General features: G+C 42.4%; 2 protein-coding genes across 2 annotated transcripts in view; one reads left to right on the top strand and one right to left on the bottom strand.

Moving 5' to 3' along the window:
- T265_04723 (hypothetical protein) overlaps window positions 1-19412 on the bottom strand; it is a gene marked incomplete at both ends in the record, with an annotated part of 54537 nt that overhangs the window by 26370 nt on the left and 8755 nt on the right. The window contains one exon of the mRNA XM_009169536.1: window positions 6918-7043. Coding sequence (XP_009167800.1) covers window positions 6918-7043 — 126 coding nt within the window. The remainder of the gene's footprint in view (window positions 1-6917; window positions 7044-19412) is intronic.
- T265_13577 (hypothetical protein) overlaps window positions 7506-19412 on the top strand; it is a gene marked incomplete at both ends in the record, with an annotated part of 18661 nt that continues 6754 nt past the window's right edge. Inside the window, 5 exons of the mRNA XM_009169570.1 lie at window positions 7506-7644; window positions 8024-8057; window positions 8327-8403; window positions 9752-9837; window positions 17048-17144. Of these exons, the coding sequence (XP_009167834.1) occupies window positions 7506-7644; window positions 8024-8057; window positions 8327-8403; window positions 9752-9837; window positions 17048-17144 (433 nt within the window). The remainder of the gene's footprint in view (window positions 7645-8023; window positions 8058-8326; window positions 8404-9751; window positions 9838-17047; window positions 17145-19412) is intronic.

The following is a 19412-nucleotide window of genomic DNA, read 5'->3' as shown; positions in this document are numbered from 1 at the left end:
GCTTTGCTAGCTCATTATACCAATGACCTTATGCGAGTAATGATATGGCGAGCAAACAGGCATAGGCGGGTAATCGGGCATCATCTTTTCGATGAATTTATTTCAACTTTCAGCCTTAGGATGCAAACATCAATGTCCGTAAATAACATCACTGTTCCACGTGAAATTCACCCAAAAGACTATATTATGCTGGTGAAATGTTCACTTTTATTGAAGTTCAAAACTATTTTCAACAAGACCCTTGTGGTGAGATTTTAAACAGCTACATGGTATTTGCCTAATATTTTCCCTTAATCCCTCACAAAAATCTTTCAAATCTGAACACAACTTTTTCAAGGCACCAATTAAATAGTCACGGAACTTTCTAAGGGACAACATATGCCTATGGAAATGCAGCGAGGAATGACTGTAAACGGTACATACAGTCTGATGCGGAACCATAGAAGCCAGAGCATATTTGATGCACTTTCACTTGTTTTATCACTATGGGGTTTGAGCCGGTTCCAAACAATTGTAAATAACACTTGAACAAGTAGCTCACCCTCACGACGATTTTCGGGTAATCCACTTGCGTGACAACGCAGGACTTAAGCCCTCTTCTGATTGAAATCAACCAACAGAGCTTAAACGTACACATAAAACAAGAAAACCAGAGTTTGGCGATATGTTAACATTCTAACGCATGCATTCGGAGTAAGTCGAATACGCGTAGTTGAGTTAACAAGCCGTACGAAACGTGATGGGTGTCTTCTAGATCCGTATAAAAGACATCCACCACTTTCTGTTGTCTCATACGTCATATGTCACATTTCTTAAACTCATTCACGCTCATTTTTGGTTATTCCGTACATCTCGTGCGATTTTACAGACTTTGTCCCATAGTTCGAAGATTTGACTGGCCACTGCAATTGCATTTCACAGATGAATTCAGGTTCAGACACCGCGAATTTGTGCGATACTAGTTTAGCGTCAAGTTGACCTTTTATCTTTTACGTCCACTAGAGGTTTTCCGCTGCATAGTACCAAATATAGACTGGAACTTGATCTAACCAACTACGGAATATTAATGCTTGAGTATGTTTGGCGAATTCATCAGATTCACGATATAACGTGTTCTGGAGTTGATCTACTGCTGTTGATTTACTCAGAGCATTTGATTTCTGCTGAATTCTCCTGAAAAAGATGCAGAAAAATCGGAGGTAGGCAGTTTCTAAGAATGTCGAAAACTCGTCTGAAAGATGAACTGTTAAGCGGTACTTCGAGCAATGAACCGGCGAACATCCGAAAAATCATTGATCACACATCAAACAACTCCAATTAATGTCCATTTTTTGTGTAGTCATTGAACTTGCTCAGAAACACAGTATCCTCTAAACTCTATCTAAACTGGACCTCTTTGGGTGGAAGGTATGCCAGCTTGCCCTACAACGCCAAATTACCAGCACCAGGTGTACTGAACGGTAGCTAATCTTGTCAATGTTCATTGGGAAGTAATGAAATCAAAGTTCAGTTGGTCCATACTTTACAGTTTTTTGGAAATGAGCATGCGCCCTTAGACAGTAATTAGAACCACAATTGAACATGAAGGAAACGACCCACAAGAAAACTCCTTAACAGCCCACGACCGTTTTCTCCTTTCTTCAGGCTCACCATGTAGGCGGACTCCCCGAGCTTCTATCAAACTTATGTTCTACCTGAACCCAAATTGCAAGAAATAAACTCATTTGAATTTCCAGTTGATCTACACGAAAGATTTATGTAAAACCTATCTGAATCCATCTTTTATGATGTTCTCTAACTGAATCTGCTGAACAGAGGTCAATTCTGTCATAGTTGTTACGACATTCGTAGATATCGCAGCATATTTTATTAGAGAAAACTGCTCACAAGTCTGCTGAATAGCACAAACGAGGGATTCAGACGATTCTCCCGTGAAAAGCAAATTGATTAGCTTAATTCAGCCCACCTCATCACAAGACGCACTCAGTTGAGGTGAAAAGCAGGAATTTTGCTTTAGGAAAATTTTCGACCCCACTTCATTCTTCTTATGGGAAGCTGAACTGTGGGAGACATATCAACTTCGCATCCCCTCTAGATTTTGCCTTCCAAAGTTAATAGTGACACTGGTTGACATGATCACATAAGGATGAACGTATGGACCAACTTGGTTCCGTCAAAACCATCTGAACTGCTGAAAGATAGAAAGACGCTTTGGTCAGCAGAAGCCTCAGTCAGTAAAGATTGAAGACGCTTTAATAAATCGGCCAAAAAAACCCACAGAATAGCAGAGAGCTGAAAGTGTTATGGTCAGTATGAGAAGGGTTGATGCACTGTCTTCCAGGTTGAATTGATAGACTCAGAATCACTGTTCAGGTGAACGCGACTAATGGACATGGTATCAGTCATTTGGAGATGACCATAGTGAGCTGTGCTCTCTTGTGCATCAGAGCCGTTCGGCTTGATGAGTCGTGCGTCCGGTTCATTCTCATTTTTTTTGTGTCACATGCTGTGAATGCCTTCTACACAAGAATCTGAATTTGGAATCACGTTGACGGTGGTTAGTTTAAGATGTCTGTAGGCAAATGTGCTTGAAAACAATAAATTGATCGCACCACCGAAGTTAATCCTATCTGGGTCTAACAACAGTTTGTTGTTTGTCACAAAAATGTGCTTGGTTACACTAAAAAGTGGAAAATAGCTTCCTTAAGAAATCCATAACCTGGCAAAGAGTTCTGTGAACCACAAGTTTGCCCAATAAACATATATATATGTATATATAAAGTTGTTTCTGGCTAAAATTGCAATTCCCTCCCCAGTCTTAGTGATGGAACGTGAACACAGGTGCATCAAGTGGAGCCAATCGTATTCTTGGCACAGCTCCTCCCCTTCACTTCAGATATCAGGGGCCCGAATCCCAGTGTGACGAATGATTGGCCTTAACTAAGGCTGAACTGGTCCGATGCTCCCTCAGATGGGTACAGAGAGAACTTGCTAATGTTGTCTAGAGAGGAAAATGTTGAAAACGAATAAAACTGATAATTTTCGTTAGGTGTAAGACGTGTCAGTTTCTGTGGACTCTGCTTTCGTAGGACAATTCCTTTCCTGTCCTGGTGTCTGGTCGGTCTACACCGAAGACAGAGACACCGAACTCAAGTGCCGATCTTATAACAGCTCGTTGGCAGACGACATCAAATCCCTGTGGAGCTTTTAAGTCCGAACATTTGACTTGCCAGCACTCACTCCACCGATGCCCGCTGGAGGTACCTAGGGCATTTACTATTAGAAATATCCGCTACTTACATGAAGTGAATTTGCAAGCGGATGACAAAGGGTGGCGGCTACTACCGCTCTAACAACAAGAAAAGTGGACAAGGATTAAGTACATTCGTACCCATCCGGTCAACATAGTCTGACTGACGAACTGTTCGGCAATATATTGGTCGGAAAATCATTGTGTGGAGGTAAGTAAGGTTCCTTCAGATGCAACACTTTCCCGATACATGGCTATCAGGCCAGTAAATTCGCACATTACCGTCCCAATGTTTTACGTGAGGTTGATAGAGTTCAATGAAAAAGAAACGACAGTTGACAGTTCCACCAGCCTTTGACGGGTGAAACCAAGTGGAAGAGAATGAATAAGACTTGTTTCAATCGGTGAGGCGAAAGGTCTTCTCTGCTACTTCATTATTAGGGTTTTGGTATCCGGCCTGATCCATTGAACGGGGTAACAACGATAGCCGTGTACCGTTCTACCGTGTATGCGTGCCTAAAGATAACGATGGTTTCGAATCTCGAGTGACAACTTGAACAGCTAACCACTGATACTCGATTCCGATAAAAGTGGACAGTTTGTTCTCACCACTCTACTTTTTATTCTCAATAGTTCGCGGTCTCCGCCCAAAGTCCCGTGAATTTGCTTGCAACCACCCGAACTTAAAACTTATTTTCATTGTTTGTGACCCGTCAATAAGTTTATCATTGAGAATACCCGTGCACCAATTTTGTACGTTGCTGATGCCAATGGAATGTCGTGCATCAGGCAACCCGTTATGAAGAGTGTGACACAAACCTACACACAAGCCGATCACACCCAAAGGCCTCAAATCAAATCTCACAGAAGACTCCCGATAGGCACTCTGGTCTAGCTTTCTGCACACCGCAGGCAGACAGAAAACAACTGTCCACAAGTTTGCTAGATACACTCCTTTACATTCCATGTGGTTTGCACGAAAAAATCACCTGAATCCCAGTAGGATCATTCGTTTGTGATGTTCTCCATCTGAATGTGCTGCACAAGGGCTGTCTTATGTTTCGGCTGGCACGATATTCGGGGTATCAAAACGCATTGACTTGACGTTACACATTACGTTCCAGTTCACTGGAAACTCTTTGACAGCTCGCGAAAGATTTCGCTCTTCTTTGGATTCATCAGGTAGATACGGTCTCTTAGATTTAAACATAACATAAGATGGACGGGAACTTGTGGATCGAATGTACCTGATGAGCCCCAAGAAAGGTGAAACCGGTTGTTGGCTGCCAGAGAGTTTCCAGCAACCTTGTGAGTAGTGTCTATAGCACTTTTCAGAAGCGTCAAAAAAGAGTGCGGTCTGATCCCGAAGCAAAAATGATCACACACAATGTAATAATGAAAACAGACAGTCCACAGACTATTTCAGTCTGTTCCAGTGCTTGTCCCAGTTAGCACTTCGCTGTTCTCTTCACGAGCGGCATCACTTATCTTTGTCATTGCTCCATACAAAAGCATGACACTTTCACACCAAAACACTGTACTCTTTTCAGTAAAGGATGATCGCTTGTTTACTTCTTTTTTTGTGAACGTCGGGCGATTTTCCAAAATTACGTCTATTACGGATCGAGGGTGCCTACACTGTCTATAACCACTGGGTGGTTCATTAAGTCGAAAAGCAAAATCAGCGAACAAGGATTGATTAAACAAGGCTTTTCACCTTGCCCAATTTCACAGTAATTACAAGGCGTTAGTTTGTAATGTCTCCCAGATAGCTCAGCAGTCGAATGGTTTCTGAAGACGTTGTAGGTTTCACGCTCAAAATGAACTGATAGCTGTTTAGGTCTGGATCTAATCACTAGAAAGGTCCCAGAGAACCTAATAATATATCAACCTCACCGATGAGCAAGTCAGAAAAAGATGGGGTCACATAAACTATTGAACCGGGATAAAAACATTTGTGCAACTCTCTATTTTGATGAACGACGATCAGGCTGACAGCTGATCCGCTCTTGGGTTCTGGCACCAGCTTAATTTATATTCCCTTATACTGGCTAAAGTTGTCATGCACACACTTTGAGCAAACCGGATTTCGGTGATTTCATTATCATAAATCAGGAGTTTTCGTCTTTTTTAGAAGACTCTCCCTCTGTGAATATATAAATAAAGCAGGTGAACATGCTCAGTATTTCAGTATTGCAACAGAGGGGCGGGTGCCGCTTAGGATCTGGGACCAAATAGCAACCGAATTAGGTGGTAAGCCACAACCCTCAACGGGTTGAATTTCACTGACTACAGTTCACAAGGTCAATCAGACCTCGAGTTTCAACGCCTGAATGAGTAGTCGTAACTCATCTTCCAAAGGCCATTGTACTCAATCCAATACAGAATTCCGCTTTGTCAAAAAATAAGTCTGATATATTTTTCTGGCTACCCTGGATATAGTGTGAGTTGGCTCCGATCCAAGTTTCCGTCATCCAGTAGTATCGCTAAGTCCGCATACCTCCAGATACAGCATGATACCCATTTTCTGCAGTTCGGTTGTTCTATGCTTACCAGCTACTATGCATCCGCAATTTTCTAATTAGTATTGTTCAAGCAAGGTATACTTCGCTTTGATTGAGATTCACGCCCACAGTCCTACGGAACCTTATATCCAACTTTTTAGAAACGTCCAGTGTGCTTTCACTTGATTGTAAAGCACAAACTAAACTCATTGTGTCCATCAACATTTGTCACATCACGTGCAGAGCCTTCACTAGTCATAGTGTGGTTTTTGCTCTGCGGATTCCAACAGACATTGCTTTGACATGTATTTTCAATTGAAGGATAAATACAACCGTAAAGCTAACCAAACGGTTATGTAAGACTGCTTTTTGTTCTCGACATTGTCTATGAGTTGCTAAGTAATTCAGTAGTACTGAAATTCACCTAGCACATTTAAATTCCATCCACGAAAGAAACTAATCACAAGATGGCTGAAAACTCTTCAAAGGCCTGCAGCCCTTTCCACCCGCTTGAGGCTTCGATATAATCGTGCTCAGTCAAACTACCTTTTTTGATAGGTCTCTGGATTGATTAATGAAACTATACTGTAATACGCATTGAAATTTAGAGTTAGAGGTCGTGGTTCTGAACCAGACGTGGGTAGCTGCCGGAAATATGACTTCGCGGTCTCAAATATGGAGCATTTTTCACACGAGGTAAGGCTCAATGATAGGCAGATGGATTTTTATACAGGCTAAACTTCTTAGGTGGTGAATAAAAGGCGCAGATAAATTTCGCGCTGTTGTTGCATGAATACCACCGGATCCAACAGTTTCCGGCGAAGTTGCACACTTAGCCACTTATTTGTGACGCCAATGGTTCGCTTTCGTTAGTAGAGGGCCAAAAACATGCGACATATTACCATCTCAAGCCCATAGCGTCAAAAGTTGCACACGCTTTTCTCGAACAGCATCGAATAATTCCAGCAAGTAGAAAGTGTTGATTCACTGGACTGAGCATCAGTCTATCATTGGGTCGCCATTTAGATAGCTCTTGCGTACTCGTCGTTCAGCCGTGATTGTTCAGACAACAGCATTTACTCCGGGCTAAGAGAAAGATTATTACGTTGACATCAAAAAGATTTGAGGTTTGTACTTTTTTCATGCTCCAAGACTTCACATACCAGATGTGGACTTCCATATTTTGGGTGCGTAGTCACTGCTTAGGTGAGGAGGTTGCGTTTGGATGGATGCACACTCGTATGTCGGCAACTCCCTTTGTAGGATTACTAACTGAACACAGCCATTGTCTAAGAATAAAAAAGAGTAAACTGAAGCAAAGTGGAAGGTCAAGTCTTTTGGGGTTAACTTTTGTCGTATGCGCAATACTACTTACATAGCTGAGTAACACTCACCAATAGCGTATTGCCAGTTCCATACAGGTATTCTTTGAACTACAGGAGAACTATTTGCGTCTCAAATGAGCACACTGACAGCTTCCAACTGATCCGCTTAACTGGGAGTTTTATCATAAACACCGCCATACACTTTGCCTGAGGAGTGCACGAAGATAAAACTTCAATATTCCGGAAACACCCAAAAATCACATTGTCCAGTATTACTAGAGTCTCCAGTGGAACGGTGGTCAACACGGATCAGTTGACGATACGTTAGAGGGGAATCATACAGAGGCAAAGGTCAGGAATCTTTCGTGTGACTTTTATGTTTGCTGAACCTGTGAGTTTGCATTTTTTCTTTTGTTACTTTCAGGTTCCTGCATTTGGCTGTTGATCGCCACGTTCTTCCGACTTCCGGTGTCCGGCACTCACAGCATTGTGGGAGCCACTGTCGGATTCAGTCTTGTTCGATTTGGAGTGAAAGCCATCAACTGGATCGGTTTAGCAAAGATTGGTAGGTTGTAGATATCGCATTCTTTGTTACGAATCTCATAAGACATATGTCAGCCGAAGTTGTGGTCCAAAGTTGTCTATTTAATTGGGGATGACATGCATGTGGCTGGTGTTAACTTGGCGTATACAAAACAGTTCGCAGTCACCTCAAGCATTCCTGTAAGTACCAGAATCTTTGTTGTGTTGGTGCTGTCATCTCCGGACATTCACATGGATACACACTGAATAAAATGCAACAAAATGGGATTCTGAACGATGCAGCATGGCATACGTTATTCCACACAAGGCAAGTTTGAAACAGCACTGAAAAAAGACGAGTATCTCAATGACCAAGACAGAGGCTGTCAGCGGAATTCCCCTCAGCGATTCTATATGTCTAGATACCAGTCATGGGAAGAAGGCCCTAGCTGCGAGGTTATTTACTGGAAAATACCAAATTAATAGTTACAGACTATTGGACAAGGAGGCAAAACTCTCATGTGCATCTTGTTTATAACAACTGAGTATCCGTCTTCTTCTCGAATCCGGCTTCCTGAACTTTCCTAGATACTCGTTGACTATCACCCAAATATAAACGAATGCTACGAAGCAATTCCACACATTCCGTAACAAATCCCACTTTTCAACAGATGCGAAGCAGATTCACGAGAAAACCACATACTACTCGCATGCCTCATCAGCAGTATTCACCATACACCAGGACCTCATCGAACGAGTACTAGGGCTGTCTGCTTCCTACCAGATTACATTCGCCTAAATCGTCACTCATTTTGAGGAGAGCTTTCAATCACTGAATTACTCAAACTCGGAAATTTCATTACTCTAAGCCTATTCATCTCCCGCCTTCAATGCGCAGCTACCTCCCCCCCCCGAAACTGCGGCAGCTACAACCACTGTACGACGAGTACACGGTTATTACAGCTGACAATGATGATGATGATGATTCAGGTTGTACTTATTCTATCAACCGAATATGCAGTAGGTATTGCGGGAAACCCTCTCTCAATGTGGCCATTTGCAAAGCAAGTCCCTCTACGGTCCAAAGTTCTGTCAAATTTTGACCCTGACACAAAAATAGATTCCATTTTTCAATAGCAGTATGCAGCTAGCTTTATTTGTTCTTACAGAGTTATTCCCCTATATTGTCCACACTTTTAAGGCGATATCTCGGGGTTTATCCTATCATCGACCCTTCTAGATTAGGTTTTGGGCTCCATCGTTTGGGTAACCTAGGCTAACTCAGTTCACGATAATTTCTTCTAAACACTTTCTACCTATCTATGCATCTTTGTACAACAGATATGTGGAATACGAAATTTTCTGCATTCCAAGAAAACCGATCAATAACGTTTGGCATCACCGTTCACCTCTGATTGGTTTGAATGTGTGCTCTGTTTTGGAAGCCGTCCACAGTAGTTGTGCTCTACAGAGCACGTCAGAGATTTCCGGAATTGTATGACAACTTAACCGTGGCACGTGGTTCAGATTATACAATGTAACAAGCTGTAGTTTCATGTCCAAGTGTACTTCAGTTTCACCAGCTGGACACTTTTGTTTGAATCGTCTAAATCCTAATAAATCTCAGCGTATTGAGCAAAAAACTTGCGTCTGTTTCAATTTAGTAAATTATTACATCAACGCCTCTTTCCAAAATCGTTCAAACTACCTGTGAAGTCAGGAGATTAGAAGATTTCTCAGCATACTGTAAACTTTGCAAGCCGTTTTATCTATCAGTGTGCTCATGGCTCGCGATTTCCACTGATAAATGCGGACAAAACTTGTGACACAAGAGGTTTGAACAGATAAATACTCTTCGACATAATGAAGAAATATTCAAAACAGAAGTCTTGCCTGTGAACACAAGCAATCTTCTTTCTGTCCGCTATGGCTGTTTCGACCATCCGTGCTCCTTCTTATCAAAGCAAAATGATACCTAGTACTTCAGCTAACTTCTAAAACGCTTGCCAGCTTCAATAGCACTGTCAACGCTTTTACGATAGGTACAGTCATGAAAGCATCGGAAATGTTCACTCTAATTGCCAGTGCTGATAGCAACACGGAGGTCATTACCAACTATCAGCCTTCTTTTCAATTTTCTCTCCATCCAGTTGCATCGTGGTTCATATCCCCGGCGCTCAGTGGTCTCGTATCTGTAGGCATATTTTCCATTCTCCATTACCTCGTGCTGATAAAGGTTAGTCTTTGGAGTAATACGTTATGTTTCACTGTGACCATTTCTGGAATTCATGCTGTCTATTTCAGAAACCTCTATTGCAAGAAAGTGTTCTTGTTGGAAACACCAGATCCTCCTTCGAAAGGCTTCTACCTTGTGTCGATATCCACCGACCAGTCCGACAAGCCAGCTGCAAATACCCAGAGTAAAATTAAACTTGAATTACAAGACTGGACCTGATAACTGTCAGGTTTGGAATTTAAGGCGATGCCACTAAGTAGCACGTGATATATCCCCAGAAGCCCAACCATAGGGGGCCCATCACCCATACCTGGATTCATTACTCAGACTTAGAGGGTTCGGTCAGTTAACAGTTTCGGACTGCTAACGTTATTAATGCCGAGAATTTCACCACCCAGACACTCGAAAGAAATTCTTATTGGGGTTTCATCACTTGTGAGAACAAAAATGTCGAATTAACCAGGTAATGTGCATCTGAAAGAGGGCAACCTCTCGTTTGACAATTCGTTCCAAACCACACCTCACGTTGTGAAGGAAATAATTAGCATAACCCAGTGTACCACCCGTAATCAGTACTCTTGATCGTTCATATTTTTTTCAATTTCAAACTAAAGAATTTCATGTGGGCTCACTGAATACTGACGGAGATTCTTGAAATATCCTAACATAAACTAAGACAAGAACACACACTTGCTGAGTGAACTCACTTTTGTAAATCACATTAGAGTTGACGAATCACCTAACTCCAATTGGCCAGAATGTTTTACTCATATTAGTATGCTTATGAGTCATATTCAGAAGTGATCGGCAAGACAAGAACACACACTTGCTGAGTGAACCCTCTTTTGTAAATTACATTAGAGTTAACGAAACACCTAACTCCAATTGGCCAGAATGTTTTGCTTATATTAGTATGCTTATGAGTCATAATCAGAAGTGATCGAATATAGACTGGAGTTGGCAACACATTGCTATATTTGGCCGCTTATTGTACGTTACGCTTCCAGAGAAGGCAAACTGAAACGAAAACTCCAGGCAGCACCAAAAAGCACATGGACTTCGGAAATATTTTTATTTTTCAAGTTTGAGTACAATTCAGCTTCTTTCTAAACGTGATTACGGGTTGATGTTGTTGAAAGGTCAGTAGTTCACTAATTTATAGGTAGGCTGATAACTACTCCAGCAGGCTCCTGAAATTCGTCCAAACAAAGCCTAAACACAAAAACCGTGTGTTTCCCAGGTCAACAGGTCATGTGTCTTTTATACACCCTGAATGTTTCTCATGGTACTGATTCTTCCACGAAATGTCTTTATTCTTGGATACTGTATGGGGTAATTGGCTGAAAGTTGCTTGGATATGGTACATGGTATAGCGGACGAGTGTCATTCTATCGCAACGTGATCGGTAAGCCGTTTTCGCGCACCAACCACTAGAAAATCGCACTTGATGTGCACGGTTCGAAGCTTGAGGCAGATTTCAAATTCATACGAGGAAATTCTCGATTTGTCGAGTTGTGATGCAGATTCACCGTACTTCCGCTGAGCCTACACTTCCCAAAGTTTCTATGATGTGACAGCATGTTTCGTCCCCCTCTTGGACGTCTTTGGAACTACTGCTTCAAACAGCTGCTGGAGCACTGCCACCTTCAGCGAATTTTGCAAGGGTTGTCTCCGATCAGCTTATTATGCTTAGTGTGGCAATGCCAACAACTTAAATAGAGATTTTGTCCCTTAAGTGAGAGTGATCTCTGCCCAAATGCACTTGATGACTGTTTCCCTCTTATGGAGGATCATCAACACACCGGATCCCACGTAACTGCGGTGGGATTGGGATCCTGGATCTCTCGGCTAGCAGTTGGAGACTAACTTCCTTTTCCGTCAACCACTACTGTCGCCTGACACATTCAGTTGTCTGGAAACATCACAAACGAGAGATTCAGCTGGGTTCCAGGTGAATTTCTCGAAAATCTAAATCAGTTTCCAAATGAGTGTATTTCGCTAAACTGACACCGTCTTTGCGATGTCATCCGTTGCTCAGCCATTGTGGTTTTGCCACTGACGTTAAAAAATCAAGATCGTAGTTTGCGACTACATTTGATACTATCAAAACTTATGTATGCTCAGTACCTCATCACAACTGAGCCACTCGGCTGATTCTGAGCAAGAATGTCGTGATCAAACAGTGCGACAACATATCCGAGGGAGAAATCAATAAATCGAAACTATGAAATTAGCAGTAGGCTTGATGTTATTCTCCGAACGATGCATTAGTCGACATATCTAAGTAGATGTATTTCCTAAATCTCAGCTTAAATACGGATCAGTTATTCAGGTTTAAGTCTGAAGTAGTTGAACCTTTCACGATGTTCTGGGTCTAATTGAGCCCGAGAAAGAAAACTTAAATATGTCTATCTAGATTTGAGTCGTCTCCTTATAACAATTTAGCTTCTGGTAAGGAACTCTATGCTGAAACTTATACACTCACTTGTATACCATTTGGGCTTTTACGGGAGACTCGCCTGGAACCCAACTGAATCCCTCGTCTATTGAAAGCGACTGACTGATTTTTGAATGTGTTGTCACTGAGTAGTTATAAGTATCTCCAACGTTTTGCATCCTTCCGAACAAGCACAACGTGGTATTTTCCTCACCAAATGTGCTAAATTTGTGTTTTTAAGCTTGGTGAGGTGGAAAAACAACCAAGCTGGTCATCCTGACTACCAATACGAAAACTGGTGACAAAAATGCACGATCGTTAGTTTTCCTGCAACACAACGAAGGTGCAAAAACTTCCAAACTATGTAGTCCATACCCGCAACTGGATATCCGCCTTGTCGTTTCACGTGTCAGCTACTGTTGTTCTAGATGGAACGGGAATTGTGCAACTCAGATATGAATAACAGAAAGTGATAATCACTAAGCATGACGCAAGTGGGACACTATTTTGTAGTGAATGAATGAACTATGCACTTACGAATGAAATATAGCGTAAGTTATAGAAACGCTCTCATTAAGCGTGCCGTACAAAACTGTATATGTTGGCGTCTTCTTTATCGCATGATGGGTTGGTTAGCTGGGGCAGAGACAACAGCGATCTGGCTTTGATATAGCTGGCAGTATCTAAACGTGAGATACTGTCTGCGACAGATTATTTGTTGAACCGTGGACACATAGAGCCCACGGGAAGCTGTCGTTTCCTGCTCAAAGCAACAAAGCAACAACCGGAGTTATTGGGTACGAATAGGAGAAGACATAGAGGGTATGCTTCTAAAAAATCGCTTGATCCAGCAGTGCATACAGTGGATGCAAACCTTTACCACGTTGTTGTACAACTACTTGGCCAGAAGTAGTGCATACTGCACTTCAGACACCTGATATACAAATTTTCGTAATGTTCTTCAGTACAACGTGGCACCATAAGGCTTTAGAGTACAAATCGCCATTTGCATTGATTTAGCTAATGATTTGCTTCGGGCCTCAAAGAGTTGAACTCGAGGCCCTGGCTTTCTCTTATATGTGTCGCCATATTTTCTGGGTTTCCCAGAACCGTATCTAACTTCTCCTTGTACGGCACATTATTAGCTGAAAAGTCCCTTACAACCCACCTCCCTAGTGTTCATCAGGTGGACAAAGTCCCCGATTCTCTATCGTGCTTTTGTTCTAACTGAACATTGCATTTTGTGCAAGTGGCTCGGGGGATGCATCCCACTGGTGAGCCCCCTATCATTATGTCAAGAAGATATATTCCATTATCTTGAATGTCCTGCCAAGTGAAACACGAGGTAGCCTTTGCGCAGCACACTTAGCTGAAAATGTCATTCACGACGAATTCTATTCAGTCTCTCAACATTACTGTCATTTCGAAGCGACCGTCTGTCTCCATTTATGCTCATGCTCCACCGAACCATCCCCAAGTAACATTTTCAACCGTAAAATTTCAGCGTTTTTATACCCAAAGTAGAAATTTTGTTATTCTTTGCCTTTTCGGGGTTTAAATGTGAACAGGGACGACCGATTTCACACAAACGCAGTCAGTGGATCTAAAAACATACGCTTCAAAGAGAACAATGCAATTTTGTGCGGTCAGACAACGCACAGTGAGTTATTTAAACAAAGAGGCAGGTAGCCGTTAGTTGGCTGTTGACCGCCCGAGTACCTAATCTTGCCTGGCTGCGACTACGTTTTTCTATGAAAAAATTGCTGGCCAAATCTTAAGCCCCTGGTGTGACCATCATCGGCTCACCCGCAAGTACCAGTGACTATCCACTGGAAAAAACAGTGCGGCTACTCACCAGCAGTTACTAGTTTTTTCCAGCTGAATCCAAAAAATAATTCAGCGAAAAGATCACTTTTCTGATTGCTAGCGTCTAGTTCAATTCTGTTGGGCGAAGCACTGAAAACTATGAATCACATTCATAGGCGAGTTTTGCTGGTTTGAACTGAAAACCAGTTGAATGTATCAGTAAGTGAATTGAGACCTCAGTGATGTAACTGGTTGGATGAGAGTTTATGTACTCACAAGATCTGGTGGCTGAGCAGTGGGACTACGTTACCTGGAGCATACATTATACAACAGGCTGGTGAACAACAAGCTGAGGTCATTGTGGTGACTTGTGGCACGTCGTAACCACACAGCTTGATCGATACCGCTGGAGTTAGGCGACCCAGGCAGGAGAGTCACAAGTTATCCACTCTGTAATTTATACAGAAACCTTGGTGCTCTCTGTTCCAACTGTTCACGTGTGTATGGGATGTGAGTATGCACAATAATAACAACAACATGGGGCTGCATTTGTTTGAAACACGTAAGGTCTCATCGAAAAGTTCGCTCAACGATGCTTCTTGTCTGGTGTTTGGATAGATGAAAGAATACCGACCACACAACTTTCTGCCCCATAAAATCAAGCCCGAAATCGCACTCAACTCATATTTTCAGATGTGAACACGGTTAGCAAGAACAAGAAGGAAGACAACAGGGTTACAATGAACCACTACAGTGCCCATGCGTGTGGAACTGCTAGAAGCATTCTCAGCCTTGTTTGATGAAGTAACAGATAGAAATTAAAAAGCATGCGTTGTTGGAAGAACACTTCTAGAGTTGTCATGTACCTTAAAATTCTGGTCGGTGCGGTGTTTATTGAGGTTACATATAGTTTTTTGGATACTTACCGGCTGTAGACGATGTTTTAACGATTGGAGCATCTGGTCTACTCGCATTTCCTACATCCATGCACAAGATTACATCCAACGAACACCAATAGCAAAAACAACAACGACACGTCGGGCTCAGTCGGAAATATTTGATTGTTCTTTCGCCGCAACCATCACTTTGCAGCTATCTTTCTCGAATGATCTGCCTGATCGCATTCCGAATCACCAGCATTCCTGTTGGTCAGCAACATTTCTGAAAGCTGGCCTCGACAATATGGTCAGAGATCACTGAGGCGAGCTTGAAGAGATTGTGCCGATCCATCGATCCGTCAGGCTCATCCACGAACACAGTCGCATTCCACAAATTCACTGACACAATAACTACGCCGTCTAGTAAATTTAGCGTAAAAAAATTCTGTTATACCGCTCGCGATTTGGAACCTATTTGTATGACCCGTACACTTTTAAAGTCGTAGAAGACGTCTTGATGGAATCGGGTACCAAAAGTGTCTTACAAACTTCACTGACAGGGTTTTACCAAACATCCCAACATGAGGATATTTTTTATGAAGTGGAAAGGTGGCTACGCTAAATGTTCAGCAAGGGTTTTGGTCGCCGAATCAAGCGTAAAGTCAAGTTCACCAGCCGCGCTAATTAGTCAAGAGATCTGTGTTTCAGGGAATGCCGTTGGGGTGATCAGTATTTCGGAAGTTCGAATGCTCCACACTCACGTGGTGAGTTGCACACAGGACCGAAGTCTTGGCTGAGATAAAATGTTTCACATCTTGCCACATCCTTTTTCCAGCTACTCGGTACTAGCTCGATCCCCAAGTTTGGTCAATTCAGGATCAATGGCTAGTAAGAAAAAAAGGCCTTTTTTTAGTGTTTGTCATCAGTCAGATGATTGTGTGAATAAGAAATCAGCTGTTTAGAAGTAGAGATAAACTAGTGACAGCATAGATTTATTTGCATTTATGGAAGAGTGGGAATTATTTCACTGTTAACCAAATGTTTTAACCGGACAAGTTACCATAAGAAGGCGAACTGTTCACCCTATGTCCCTGAGCTTTTATCAACGAAAGATTAAAGTATCCATTGTACAGTAACAAGAAAAGGGTAAAACTAGTCGTTCAGTTGTGATGCCTTTTCAGAGCATGGCGACATGGGGGCATTCTGCAAGGTTCTCTGTTGAAAATGATAAACAATTCCGTTTAGAAACCATTCAAATTGTGAAAAAACCTAGAATTACAAGGTTCAGTGCTACATGCACATGTAGAATGTCGAGAAATCCGAATGTTCTATCATCACTGGACAGGTTTTCAAGAAGCCATACAAACCGAAGACAGAATGGATATAGTTTCCATTTGTTTGCTGATCTGAACTTGTTCAATCAAGTTGTAGGCAGTGAAAGGTCTTGAAGGCTTCAACCAAGATTGATTCATGCCTTGCCGGCTGTCACCCCGTTGAATCTCTAGGGAGATTCAAAAACGCCGCACAGGCAGCAGGACGCACCATGTGCCATTAAGCACTGGGGATTCTGACAAATCTCTAGGGAGATTCAAAAACGCCGCACAAGTAGCAGGACGCACCATTTGCCATTAAGCACTGGGGATTCTGACAGTGCCGTAGGACACAGCACAACGCATCTATCAAGCACATCTTTTAAAAGTGAAAATTTAGATGTCAACATCGTGTGCCGGTTCAGTTGCGGTAACGCACTTACCTCATTTATCGGACGTCTAGGAATCAAATCCCGACGCAAACACAATTATGCACAGTTGATCGGCTCTAGTAGGATCGAAACTTGAACCTGGTGCTCACCTTCTTCGGTGAAGACAACAGAATCTTGTAGTCCCAGCAAAACTAAAGACTACAGCTGTCGGTGCTGGATTCTTTCGTAAACTTACTTATTCAGGGGAATCGCATTTATGGAATTAGGCGGGGCTAATTCTGAAATTTACAGAGCCTTATCTGATATTGATTAGCTTCTACAAAAACAACCTTCTTTGATGGTAAAAACGACTGAATCCTTGTGTACTTTTCTTCCACACACTTTCAGGACGAGCCTCTTGAACCAGCTCTGCGACTTCTCCCTGGCTTCTACGGTACCGTGATCGCCATTAACGTGATTTCGGTGCTTCTCGCCGGAGCAACTGGTAAATTATATTTCAGAACTTTTATTCAACAGAATGCCACATTGTTCGATGGAATTATATCATTTTGTCGGGTATTTGTAAAGTAGGATTTAATGAGAACAATCCCGGTACACGCAGTGCGGGTAAACAGGTCTACCTCGTAAGCGGAGATGGGAAACACCCATGTCAAATGATGGGGTCAAGCACAGAGTAACAAATATTTCATTGGCGTCTTAATTAGATTTGGTTTACTTGAAAGTGGGTTCTGGCTCCAACTCAAATCTTTGTCTAAGCACGCGAGTAGGTCTTTTTTCCTGATGTTCGACAGATAAGGCTTTAGTTTTTACCTCGCAGTTATTTTTGGGCACCACAGAAGCGGAAAGGACGGAACTCGAAATCCATTTATAAGGAATACGGGAGGCAAGGGTTTTAAAATGTTCCACCAGCATATGCAGGTGGCTCCTAGTGGTGCGTATGGCAAGCTCGACGGATTGGTTTCCCATCGGCGGTTCCAAATATGTCGAGAGTTATCAAGTCCTTCCAGCTCCGCAGATGCTCGTAACCTGCATGAAACTTTCATTCCACTTGGGGAAAACCCTGGTTCAGGGTTTCCTTTTTTAACGCGGAAAGGCAAAAGACAATGCCAAGACATGTGCACTGTTCAACTAAATCACCCGGAAACCACTTCGGCAGCCCTGTCAGTCAATAACAAACCTTTCTTCGACTCGGAGCCAAGCAGCCAAGTAAACAGAAAGCAAAGGCAAAAGTAGGTACAAATGCATATAACTTCCAAACCTGCGCTACTTGGACAGCCCAGCATAAGTTTTCGTTTCACTTTTTTTCGTTTTTGTCCACTGGAAACCGAAGTAATAGCAGGAAGTCTGTGATCTTCAAAATCTTCTGGAAGCTGTCCCGAATTAGCACTCAACAGTGGTTACTTAGAGTTTCCCATCCATTTGGCTTGTACAATCTCACCCTCAAGGCCGTCCTGTACACGATATCCCAGTGAGCTGCTCTCGCTACACATTTACGAGAGCTGTCGTCAGCCACCGATCAAATTCGTGTTAGTTTAATTTCCCTTGGCAATTTCATTTTAATTTGTTTTCCAACTGGGTCCTGGAATAACCGAGAAATGTTTTGTTGTTGTCTTCGATTTTGTCCCCAGTTGCCGATCTGTGTTTCGGGACTCAACCCCCGAAATTTCAGCCCCTTGAATGGAACTGAATAACACAGAGAGGCAGGGTGTAGACGCACGTGCTCTCACTTGCGCCTTCACTACCTGCTGGTCCCATACCCCAACATCACTTCCACGAATACGCAACTGGTTGGTGGCTGACGTGTAAGCACATTCAAACACACCAAATTCCAAACGCTCTGTGTGTGTGTTTAAACCGAATGCCAAACTTCCGGTCACGGGTTAAAGCAGGCAAGTCAACTTGATGTTCGCATCTGATGATGGTGTATGCATGCAAACTTCAGCAAGTCACGTCTTTCAACCCAATCTCGTAAGCCTTTAAACCAACGTCGGTGGGGCCTCTTAAATAGACTATCACGGTGATATGTATACGTTTGTAATCATGATAAGGAAAAGGGTTACTCTATGTAGCTATCCACTTCCATGTGATTTCATCTACAAAGTAGTGCTTTCTCGTTGACTTAGTTTTTACCAACACGTACAAATGAAGACCACAATAGGACGGGCTGTGGATTTGTCCATCGGGCTTGGCACATTCAATATACACGCCTCAACACCAGCCTTGGAGGTCATAGGTTATTTTTTAAGAATTAACATAGTTTGGTAGATGGGATGTTCGGCGTCCTGTTCATCGTCGGTCGGATCCAGGTACTTGGTTGGTCATTTTGGGTTTTTACTCGGACTGTGGTTGTTGATCAGGCTATTTACTAAGCTTCCGGTTGAAGCGACCTCCACTCCGAATATCTTTGCTTCGTTTCAGTGTTTGTGGGCTGTAGTATTATGTCCTGTTTCATTGATTTTCAAGTTGACAACTGTTGGAAACTTTTGAACTGTGTTTTTTGATCGAAAATGAGACTTTGTGTTTTTTCGGAACACTGTAACTGGACGGAATTTATTGACCATTGACCGCGTGGCTCCTGACCTGCTTACAGAGCTAAAAAGTTAGCATACAAACGTTCTATCATCATGTGGAGCCACGTGGAAATAGTAACTTTATTGCACGAGGATATTGGCCACATCTGCAGTTTCAATCATTCTATGTATATATATATATATATATATATATATATATATATCTGTTTGCGCTCTTCCCG

The sequence above is a fragment of the Opisthorchis viverrini genome, assembly GCF_000715545.1.
Source record: "Opisthorchis viverrini unplaced genomic scaffold opera_v5_79, whole genome shotgun sequence".
NCBI lineage: Eukaryota > Metazoa > Platyhelminthes > Trematoda > Opisthorchiida > Opisthorchiidae > Opisthorchis > Opisthorchis viverrini.
This window is presented reverse-complemented; position numbering and strand designations above follow the sequence as displayed.